Source organism: Canis lupus, chromosome 9 (genome assembly GCF_003254725.2).
Source record: "Canis lupus dingo isolate Sandy chromosome 9, ASM325472v2, whole genome shotgun sequence".
Taxonomy (NCBI): Eukaryota; Metazoa; Chordata; class Mammalia; order Carnivora; family Canidae; genus Canis; species Canis lupus.
In genome coordinates, this window is record NC_064251.1 from 5,425,585 (window position 1) to 5,436,852 (window position 11,268).

The following is an 11,268-nucleotide window of genomic DNA, read 5'->3' on the forward strand; positions in this document are numbered from 1 at the left end:
CTCTCTCTCTCTGTGACTATCATAAATAAATACAAATTTAAAAAATAAATAAATAAAAAATTTTAAAAAAAGCTGCATAGACTTCGCGAGCCAAAATTAATTTAACTACTGGAGCAGATCACGTCCATCGTGCAGTAATTTATTGCACTCGTCCTGCAAGGCCCCACCTGCTTGTGCTTAAGACTTCCCAGAAGGCTGTTACATGTTTCATCTTTTCTGGGTGTTGATCCCTCACCTAGGAAACTCTAAAAGATAAGTCAGGCAGGTGGGTCCCCAGGTTGGCCATCACATGTCAGGGAATCAGCTGTACTGCTTAAACTCAAACTTCCGATCCTTTAAGATTAATGATGCACCAGCACCACCACGTGGGGAGTGACACCCTTCTTTCCTCCCCTGGAAGATCCACCTCAGGGTCTCCTGGGTGGTTCAGTGGCTGAGCATGTGCCTTTGGCTCAGGTCTTGATCCCGGGGTCCTGGGATCGAGTCCTGTATCAGGCTCCCCGCAGGGAACCTGCCTGTCTCTCTCTGTCTCTCATGAATAAATAAAAAAATAAAAATAATAAAAAAAGAACTACCTCGGACGTGGAGATACATAATTACTACAGCTGCCCAAGGGCGCCGCCCAGTGCTGGGTCCCAAGCTGAAATGACTCAGCTGTATTTCATAAACCACATAATGGGGCTGCCGGACTTGCCTTGTCCGGGCTCCTAGGTCCTTTCAATGACTGTGAGTCTTGTTGAAATCTTACAGCTGGAAAGCTCCCGGGCGGGCCTGACCGAAGCCAGATCGTTCTAGAGGGAGCAGGGCCACCGCGAGGCCTGCGGGGCTGAAGGTAGAGGCGCTCCCCACCGGACCCTGGTATTTGGTGCAGGGGTCAGGTCGGGCCACCGGACAGTCTCACCCCCAACCTCCGAGGGTCCGGGTCTGACTTCACGACAGGGATGCTCTGGCAGCCCGCCCCGTCCTGGACCCGGGTCTTGCGCTCATCTACACGGCTACAGTGACCACCCGGATCAGGGGCAAAGTCATGTAGACTCAGTGTTTCACAAATAAAGATGCCCTAGCAAGTGACTGCTCAGCATTCCCCACACCCGGTTTAGATTCCCACCGCCGCCCCCTCATTCTGTGAGTATTCACTTTTGTGCTCAAGGCCTTTCCGAGTAATACCCCTGTGACGTGTCCAACTGTTTATTCCGGTCCCTTGGAAGATACGAAGGGCTGTGCGTAATGCGCAGGCCGATTAGTTATGCAACTGGGGCAGTCAATCCGGCCTGGAAGACTACAAGTTCCAGAGTGCATCCTTCCGCTAACGTAGAGAAAAGCCGATTGAGGGAGCATGGCCTTCTGGGAATTGTAGTCTTCAGCTTGTTTGTGATGCAGGCGAAACGGGAGGGGGAGTGAGTAAACTATTACCACGTGACGCTCGAGATCAGGTGGTTGGACCAGGCTCCGCACAAGAGCTGTGATTGGCTGGCTCTAATACGAACGACGCCACTAGGGGCGGGCCGTGGAGGGGCGCAGGCGCACTGCGTTGAGAGTCTCGGGACCCTTTTCCGAGAGACTATGGCGCTCAACAAGAACCACTCGGAGGGCGGCGGAGTGATCGTCAACAACACCGAGAGGTGAAAACACGGCGGAAGGATCCTGGAAAAACGATGGGGGGGGGGGGGCGTGGGCGGTGGGCGGCCGGGGATGAACCGGTGAAGGTAAACCGACGGGGTGCGGGGGGGGGGTTAACGGCTGGAGGCGGGGCCGGAGGCCGAGGGTGGGTCGGCGGAGCGGCTGGGACGTCGCGGTTAGCTGTGGGCTGGCGCGGGGGGGCGGCGGCTGGGCAGACAGGTGGGCCCCGGGGTCGCTCTTGAGCCCCTTTCCCAGAGTCGATGACTTCACGGGGTGGGAAGAGCCTTAGACAAAAATAATTGCTACTTACTGAGTGTTTACTACGTTCCTACGCGCCAGGCTGTGCTCTTCTGCCTTAACGTGTAAGTGCGGCGCAGCGCTTAGATCATGCTGGTCTGCACGTTTTACATGCAGGGAAACTGAGGCACGGAGAGGTTAGGTGACTTGCCAGAGATCACAGGGCTGTATATGACACAGACGGGATTCCAGGAAAGGCGTCTTTAAAGTCAAAAGGCCGGCAGCCCCGCTGGCTCAGCGGTTTAGCGCCACCTTCAGCCCGGGGCGTGATCCTGGGGTCCGGGGATCGAGTCTCCCATCCAGCCTGCTTCTCCCTCTGCCTGTGTCTCTGCCTCTCTCTCTCTTTGTGTCTCTCATGAAAAATCTTAATTCTGTTTAAATAAAGTCAAAAGGCTTGACTACCAGTACATAGCCTTCTGGTATATTCCAGAACTGCCGAGTTTCCAGATGAGAGACTGAGGCCCAGAGGTGCAGTTAGATAGATAATGTTTGTCAAATGGCGAACACATTTCCTGGCACAATGTCTGTCCTTGCGTCTTTCTCTCCAGTGCCTGTTGACTTGGATCACTTCCCTGAGCAGAGGTCTCCCCGCCTCTCTCCATACCCCTCACCCCCTCCCTCACCTTCCCCCGCCCCCCGCCCGTCAGTTCTGTCCTCTTTGCTCTGGTCTCTGAACTTCTCTGTGGCTTCTCTCTTGCTCCTTGGGCACCGGGAATTAGACCATCCAGCCTCGGTTCAGCTAGGCTGACGCTGAAATTCTCTTTAAGGCGGGAGGTGCTTACGAGGAGTCTGAGTCCCTGGAAGAGACTTCAGTGGGATCAGAGCCTTGTAGGCTGCCAGGGCCAGCACCCAGGAATGCTTGATGAGTCAGGAGAAAGCCAGGGGTGCCCCGGGCTTCAGAGTGCTGACGTTCCCTCCATCGTCCCTGCTCAGGGTCTGCCAGCCCAGCCTGTTCCTGGTAATGAGCTGTTTTTCTCTGAGCTGTACCTCTTAACTATATTTGTTTTTAAGATTTATTTGTTTTAGGGACACCTGGGTGGCTCAGTCAGTTAAGCATCTGCATTGGGCTCAGGTCATGATCCAGGGTCCTGGGATCAAGGCCGGATCAGGTTCCCTGTTCAGCAGGGAGCCTGCTTCTCCTTCTCCCTCTCCCTCTGCCTGCTGCTCCACCTATTTATGGGCGCTCTCTCTGTCAAGGTTTATTTATTTTTTTTATTTTTATTTTTTAATTTTTATTTATTTATGATAGGCACACAGTGAGAGAGAGAGAGGCAGAGACACAGGCAGAGGGAGAAGCAGGCTCCATGCACCGGGAGCCTGACGTGGGATTCGATCCCGGGTCTCCAGGATCGCGCCCCGGGCCAAAGGCAGGCGCTAAACCGCTGCGCCACCCAGGGATCCCCGGTTTATTTATTTTAGAGAGAGTCCGTGCAAGCGCAGGGGGAGGATCAGACGGGGAGAGAAAGAGAGAAGCCACAAGCAGACTCAGGGCTGAGCTCAGAGTCCCATGAGAACCCTGAGATCATGACCTGAGCAGAGACTGAGGGTCCGCCACTTAACCAACTGAGCCACCTTGGTGCCCCTCTGAGCTGTACTTCTCTTCCCTGGTACCAGTCCTCTTTCCCACTTACCCTCCCCAGTGAAGAAAGTTGTGATATTTGGGAGGAGGAAGACAAATGGAACCATGTGAACTTGGACTCTGTTATCTTCTAATCAGAGAAACCTCACATTGTTCCCATTTTGTAGTCTCTCTTGAGTGCAAGCCAGTCCTAGGCCTGGAAAAACACTTCGATGCCATTTGGTAACATCTCCTGGGACTATTTTTCTTTCTTTCTCAGTGGGACTTTGTGGGACAAGAATGTATCTGTCCTGGTGGACCTCCTACCTGGCTTCGGGCTCTGTGCTGCTAAATAATGGTGTGCCTTGTTTTAGAAAATGTTTCCGCCTTGTTTCTGGAAAAAATTGTATGGCAGTTGAAGTTTAAATTAGCGTTTAAAATTTCATGTGTAAGATAGTCTTACTTTTCAAGTGATGAATCCCTTTGAGAGTGATGAAAGCCGCAGATTCTTCCAGAAAAACGCACGTACACCATCATTTCATGGACTCCCACCCATGTAGACCCAGTTCAGGAAGCCCCGGTTTAAAGAGGTGTGAAATGAGCCCTTTGGTAATGTGTAGAGTCCTGTCTTAGAGGGTTTATGGGTCAGTACTAATAAGCCAATGAAAACAGACACACATTATAGGGACTCAGAAGAAAATGGGAGAGTCAACCCAGGTAATCTAACCTGATTTGAGGGATTATGGTGTTAATGGCTTTAAAGCCCTCCGCCTCGGCTCTTCTGCTGTTGTCCCTTGAGAGGAGGGGGTATATGTGGGGCTTGGGGAAATTCTGAGGACCCCGCCTTGCTCATCTATTTCGAGGATGTATTAATAGTTTCCTTGCAGCAACGTCAAAACAACTTTGAGACACGACGTGCTAGACACCTGCGTATCTCAGGGATGGGGGGTCTAGTCCCTGGCGTAGGCAGGTCGTGGCTCCCAGCTGGCTCATCACGGCCTGTTCTCGTTTCTCATCACAGCATTCTGATGTCCTATGACCATGTGGAACTTACATTCAATGACATGAAGAACGTGCCCGAGGCCTTCAAAGGGACCAAGAAAGGCACCGTCTACCTTACTCCTTACCGGGTGAGTTGCACAGTGATGGTGGGTTTGCAAGCCCATGGTTCCTGGAGGCCGATGTGAGTCTTATGTCAGCCTCAGCCTTATGGGTCCAGTGGCCCCTGAACCTGTGGCCAGCCCTCCCCATGTTTCTGTCATGTGCTCCCAGGTTCTAGAATCAGCAGACTCTGTGGGCAGCTGAACCAACCCCTGGGCATTGAATCCATGAAAATTCTGGAACCACTACTGTAAAATCTATGTTGTTGTGTGCAGCAGCTGGGGTGACTGGGGCCTGGGGCAGCAGGGGGCTGTTGTACCTTGATTTCTGTGAGAGCAGAAAGGGCCCACAAGGCCTTTGTACACATCCAGAGTGACAAGTACGGAAAACAGGACATAGTAGCATGGCCGGAGCCTCCAGTCTGGGCGGAAAGCCCAGCACAGCCCTGCAGAGCGAGAAGTGCCCAACTGCAGGATGGGCCTTGCCTGAGACTGAGCCAGGCCGACTGAGAGTCTTCCAGAGAAAGACAAATGGCCATTCTTAGAAAAGGTTCACTGCTTGTAGCTACCAAAAGTTAGATTTTTTTTTTTTTAAGATTTTATGTATTTATTCGTGAGAGACAAAAAGGCAGAGGGAGAAGCAGGCTCCCTGCGGGGAGCCCGATATGGGACTCGATCCCAGGACCCCGGGATCACACCCTGAGCCGAAGGCAGACGCTCCACCACTGAGCCACCCAGGCGTCCCAAGAGTTAGATTTAAAGATGGTTGGAAGAGAGCGGCATATCTTTAAGGTTTTCATCACCGCAACTTAGAGACAAGGGAGCCTCAAAACCCCTTTTCTGGTGGCATCTTCAGTCACAGATTGAAGGGTTTAAAACGTAGTTTTCCAAGTGCAGGCTGGGAGACTTGCAGTTTGGGCAGCCCCCTTCTCCTGGGACCCAACACCCCCTACCTCTCCTTCACTCTGTTCTGTGAAGCTCAGGCTATGCCTCCCAGCCCCCTTCTGGAAGTCAGCACTGCCCTACCCTGCCCCCCTGCCCTAGCTTTACAGCTCCCCTCACTTGCGTACCACAGCCACCACTTAAACGGCAGAGCAGCCTGTCCCTCTCATGTGACCTGTGAGTGGTGTGTTTGTCTCGTGAACACCCACGTTCAGCCTCTCCAGCCAGGCCGCACGTAGGCCCTCTCACTTACAGAGCTCTCTCCGGAAGTGTCTGGTGCAGAGTGTGCCCTAGGGCTGCTGGGAAGTGATAATTGAGCGGGCTGGCCGTGGTGTGGCCACTGAAGGCTCTCTTCCTGTCTCCGTGCAGGTTATCTTTCTGTCCAAAGGAAAGGATGCCATGCAGTCTTTCATGATGCCATTTTATCTGATGAAGGACTGTGAGATCAAGCAGCCTGTGTTTGGTGCAAACTACATCAAGGGAACAGTGAAAGCTGAAGCAGGAGGTGGGTGAAGGGGGCTCAGGGCCACAGATGGGCTCTCAGGGAGGTGCTGGGGCACACCTCTACTGTCTCGGAGATATCCTCTTCCTCCTGGCTCTGGATTGGCTTCCAGGACCCAACCCTGGGCTGCGAGCTGGTCAGCAGGGGTGGGTTTTTGAATGACAAGAGCTAAGAAATCCTGACATTAAAAGCAGCTCATGTCACCTTTTCAGAGTGAAATCAGCCAAATGACTGAAAAATAAATGCTTACCGTAACCGGGGAGCATGTTCACATTCTAGGTATGGGAAACGACGTGTCAGACTCTCAGAAATGGTCTTTTTTTTTTTTTTTTTTAAGATTTTATTTATTTGGGATGCCTGGGTGGCTCAGCGGTTGAGCGTTTTGTCTTTGGGTCAGGACGTGATCCTGGAGCCCCGGGATCGAGTCCCACGTCGGGCTCCCTGCATGGAGCCTGTTTCTCCCTCTGCCTGTGTCTCTCATGAATAGATGAAATCTTTAAAAAAAAAAAAAAAGGATTTGATTTATTTATTCACGAGAGATACAGAGAGAGAGGCAGAGACACAGGCAGAGGGAGAAGCAGGCCCTGTGTGGGGAAACCAATGTCGGACCCGATCCTGGGACCCTGGGATCACGCCGAGCCAAAGGCAGACGCTCAACCACTGAGCCACCCAGGCGTCCCTCAGGAATGGTCTTTTCTAGAGCCAGGAAGAGCCAGCGGCCCCTCTGCCTCCTGGAGAGGCCCTGCTTGGCAGCAGGCTCTTCTGCAGACACCAGAGACCTCTGTGTTAAACTTGGCCTCCCCCTTCCACCCAGCCAGGTGGCCTTGCTCTCTAGAGACTCATGGTTCCCCTTTGGCAGAAGCCAGGCTGGAGGAGCGGGGGGCCCATCCTTAGGCCCCTCAGGAGGAGAGAGATGCTCTGAACTTGAATGTCACTTGTTGCTGAGGAAACCTGCTCTGGGGAAGCTGCCTCATTGATGAGTGGGAGGCTCTCGCTGAGGAACTTATACAGCTGGGGGTGGGATAACAAGTTCCAAGAAAGAAAAGCCCCCTGTTCGAGAGAGTGAAGCAGGCAGGAGCAGAAGACAGGCCAGCCTGCAGCGGGCACATGCTGTGTGGGCAGCGCACCAGAAGCAGCCTGGCGGGAAGGCAGGCACTGCAGAGCCAGCCCTCTCCCCACGGGCACTGGAAGGAGACCTGTAGGGAACAGAGCCATCTCTTCAGCTGTAATCTGTGTTTTTTCCTGAGCCAGTAATGCCCTGTTCCCCTCCCAGGTGGCTGGGAAGGCGCTGCGTCATACAAGTTGACCTTTACGGCAGGGGGCGCCATCGAGTTTGGACAGCGGATGCTACAGGTGGCATCTCAAGGTATCCCGGCTCTGAAAGTGCGGGGTGAAAACATATATTGGAAACCTGTGGGTTTTAGTTTGTTCATTTGAGTTTGTTTACTTTTTGTTACTAAGCTAAGTCTCTGGGCCCCGGGCCGACCGAGGCTGGGAATTGGGAAGGAAGCTTGTCATTAGCTTGTCACTGTGGCCTGTATCTCAGAGGCTGGGTTACCCTGTCTGGAGCCTGGATAGGACATCTTGACACAGCTCTTTGGACTCCGAGACGTTTTACTGTGGCCTTATAAAAACAAACAAGAAACCCAACCGTTAAGCAACCATTAGGCAGTTTAAATCACCAAGGGGTGTGTTCAGCAGACATCCTCACGTTGTCCCCAGCCTTACTCCAGCTCCTTCTAGTCCCCCGTCCCTGAGCCCCCCTCTTTCTCTCTGTCTATCTGTCCTCCTCTGCCCTGGCCCTACCCTACCCTACCCTGGCTCTGACCTCTGTCCCCATCCAGATCCCTCACTTCCTCTCTGTTCAAGAGGCTGGCTCAAGCGTGGGTGGGGAATGGAATGGGACGGAGTAAGGCATGTCTGCTGTGCACATTCCCGGGACCCTGCAGCTCCCCTCGGTAGACGACACTCACTTCTCTCTCCCCTTGTACTTATAGCCTCCCGAGGTGAAGCCCCCAATGGAGCCTATGGGTATTCTTACACGCCCAGCGGGGCCTATGTCTTTCCCCCGCCAGTCGCCAATGGAATGTACCCCTGCCCTCCTGGCTACCCCTATCCACCGCCCCCACCTGGTGAGTGTGTCCTTTGCTGCCCACCCCCTTTACCCCCCTCCCACTAATCACCCCTACCCCTACCCCTCCCCCGGCCAGGCCAGGGGGTTGTAGAGGGGAGACTTGTTCTTTGAGCTGCTTCAGGACAAATGGAGGAGCTGGAGAGGCCCGGGAGGTGCCAGCTGAGGGAGCTGGGGGCTAGGTTGCTCACTGGGTCTCTATCACTCTCTTGTGGAGCAGAGTTCTATCCAGGACCTCCCATGATGGATGGGGCCATGGGATATGTGCAGCCTCCACCGCCGCCCTACCCTGGGCCCATGGAGCCTCCAGTCAGCGGCCCTGATGTCCCCTCCACTCCAGCAGGTGAGACCCTGGGCTGCTAGCAGTCCTGGGGGGCCAGCTCTCTCCTCTCCATGGCTGCATGGAGAGCTCAGCAAACGGCTAGAGATTGGCCAGGAGCCCTGAATGGTGAATGACCCCTGGGCTTGGTCTAGTCCAGGGGATTGGCAGTGTGGTGGCTGCTGGTGAAGATCTAGATTCCAGTCGTCCTTCCCCCCACCCCTCCCCCCGCCGCTAGCTGTGGGCCCTGGGGCGGAGAAGATCTCCCTCTGTCATCTCATCATCCACGATCAGATAGTGGCAGTACCACATGGTGGGATTGTGCGGAGGATCAGGTGGGGAGAAGTGGGTAAAGGGACTGGAAGGGACCCAGTAGCACCGCCTCCGGGGGCAACTGGAAGAGGGGAGGGCTTGTCGCTGGGGCTCACCCGGAGTGTGTTTGCTCTCACAGCTGAAGCCAAGGCTGCAGAAGCGGCTGCCAGCGCCTATTACAACCCGGGCAACCCACACAATGTCTACATGCCCACGGTGAGCCGGGCCGGGGGCGGGCCGACAGCTCTCAAGGGTTTGGGGCAGGGAGACCTTGTCTTGTCGTGAACCTTCTAATGGGATTTTTTTTCCTTCCTCCCTCAGAACCAGCCTCCGCCACCTCCCTACTACCCCCCAGAAGATAAGAAGACGCAGTAGACCCCTCCTGCCCCTGCCTCCCACCCCTCATCACTCTCCCCTTCCCTTCTCCTGGGGGCTGACACTGGGGCTAGGAGGGTGATGGAAGGGGCCCTGTTCTTCCTCCAGGTCTGATTATAAAATACTTCCCAGAGACTGGTGTTGAGGGAAGGGGGGGCACCCCTTGACTTGGGAGCCATGCCTCCCGCTTTTCAAGCTCAGAGCCCAGGGTGCCGCTCGGATGCGCTCCCCTCTCACCATCTCCGGGGTTCTGCTCAGGAGCGCGGGCATCCACCTCGTTCCTGTCCTGCTCTAGTAGCTTCTGCCCACGGAGGGACTCTCTGGCCACCTCCTCTACCGCAGTCCAGCTCCCTCGTTTTGGAATCCACTTTATACTCAGCCTTGTGAACTCCCTCAGACCAGCCTTGTGTCTTCCTGGGGGCCCTACCGGGCCCCTCTCACCTTCCCTCCACTCTGGTCTGTACCTACCTGTGGAAGGCCACGTTCTCACCGGGCTCTTGGCCCACATTCCAATCCCAGCCAGCTTCCAGCCCGGTCACACTCACCTTCTCCTCCCTGTTCTGTCCTTGGTCCTCTGTTGCCACCACTTTGGCTTTTGGAGCTTTAACTTGAGCTTCTGAAAGGTGGGCGGCATCCGGCCAGACTGCTGTGATGGGGAGGGAGCCCACTGCTTCCCTCCATTTTTGGTTTTTGTTTCCCTTGGCCTTCTCTCTTCTCCCTCTAGAAGGGGCTTCTCAGACTGGAACTGGAGAATGCATGTTCATTCCATCATGCCGTGTTGGGGCTGCTGGGTGCTGACCCCTGGGGCCTGGCCTGAGCCTGTGTGTGCTGTCCGTGACCTCCTCACCAGCCCCTCCCCCTGCCCTTGTCCATTTAAGCTTCATGCATAATTGGTGATATGCCCCCTGGATGCATTAAAATTTGCTTTCATTTGCTTCTGGACTGGCCGAGAAGGGAGGAGATGGTTATTTAAAAGAGAATTCCCTATTTATTTGACAAAAAAAAAAAAAAAAAAACAGTTAATATATTAATGTGAAATAAACCCTGTTTGCACCTTTATTTGTTTGCTGAAAATGTGAAGTAGTAAAAATGAAGTGACTGGACCCTTTTTGGCTCTGTGTGGTGACCAGTGTGAACTCTTTGGGGAAAGGGGTCTTGCTGCTAAGGGCCCTGAGGGTGGCCCCGTGGGGAGACCGTCCCCTCCGCATGTGAGAGCCCTTGGTTCCCACGCTAAGGCCCCCCATGGCTCTAGTCTGTGCTGATGACTCAGCAGCTTGGCCCACCCGTGGGGTCCCCTGGGGCCTGGGCAGCAGCAGCAACAGCAGCTGCCCTGGGCGGGAGACCCTGGAGGCAGGCGCCGGGCTGCTGGGCTGCTGTGCTCCCCACCCCGGGGAAGAGCGGCCCTGGCCCAGTGCCTGCAGGAGGAACGTGCCAGGCAGTCCCTCCAGCGCGTGGCTGCTCCTGTGAACCTCCACGTCTGGGTGTAGGGGAGGGAAGGAAACCCCCAGAGCCCATGCCCAGGCCTGCAGCCCCTGGGCCCTGGCCTGGAGGAGAGCCTGGGCCTGGCCTCAGTGGGCCTGGGGCTCTGAGAAAGCGCTGGACTCTGTCCGTCTCTTGTCCTGGCTGCCAGCCCCGCCCAGGAGCCCTTGGCCTTGGCCAGCCCCCTACAAGGGCATTTGAAGAGAGCACCTCCCGACCGTCCTTGTGGGGGAGGGGGCCGCGGGGCCTTCTCCACCCAGCCCAGCATGGCTTGGCCCCGTCACCTTGGTGGAATGTCACCCGTGGGGTGGAGCCGGCTGAGCAGCCGGCTGCCTGCTAGGGAGATGCCTCTCTGGAGCCCCCACCCTGTGCCCTGCCCACGTCCATCCTAGGTCTGGGGTCCATTCAGGGAAGTCTGTGGGTGAGAAGCCCCACACACACCCAGGGCAGCCCCCTCAGTCCCTGGCCCAGCTGGGTGCACACCCACGATGGGGCAGGGTGGCAGCCCGGCTGGCCCTGACGCCCCCTGCTGGGGAGCACCAGACACCCCCCCACACACACACCCCACCCCACCCGGGCCTCTGGGGGAGGGCGTGGAGGGGCCGGGCCCGCCCACTGTGTCCACCTGCCTCC

General features: G+C 55.5%; 1 protein-coding gene across 4 annotated transcripts; it reads left to right on the forward strand.

The window, feature by feature from the left end:
* Positions 1-1,462: 1,462 nt before the first annotated feature.
* WBP2 (WW domain binding protein 2) lies at positions 1,463-10,259 on the forward strand. Of its 4 annotated transcripts, none has more exons than XM_025468019.3 (8): positions 1,463-1,622; positions 4,497-4,605; positions 5,887-6,022; positions 7,293-7,385; positions 8,017-8,151; positions 8,371-8,493; positions 8,921-8,997; positions 9,103-10,259. In XM_025468019.3, the coding sequence occupies exons 1-8, from the start codon at positions 1,564-1,566 to the stop codon at positions 9,154-9,156; spliced, it is 786 nt and encodes a 261-aa protein (XP_025323804.1). In that variant the 5' UTR covers positions 1,463-1,563; the 3' UTR covers positions 9,157-10,259. The 4 variants fall into 4 exon arrangements, with proteins under 4 accessions (XP_025323804.1, XP_025323807.1, XP_025323805.1 ...); XM_025468020.3 differs by lacking the exon at positions 1,463-1,622 and adding an exon at positions 1,666-1,706; XM_025468021.3 differs by lacking the exon at positions 1,463-1,622 and adding an exon at positions 1,854-1,982.
* Positions 10,260-11,268: the final 1,009 nt, after the last annotated feature.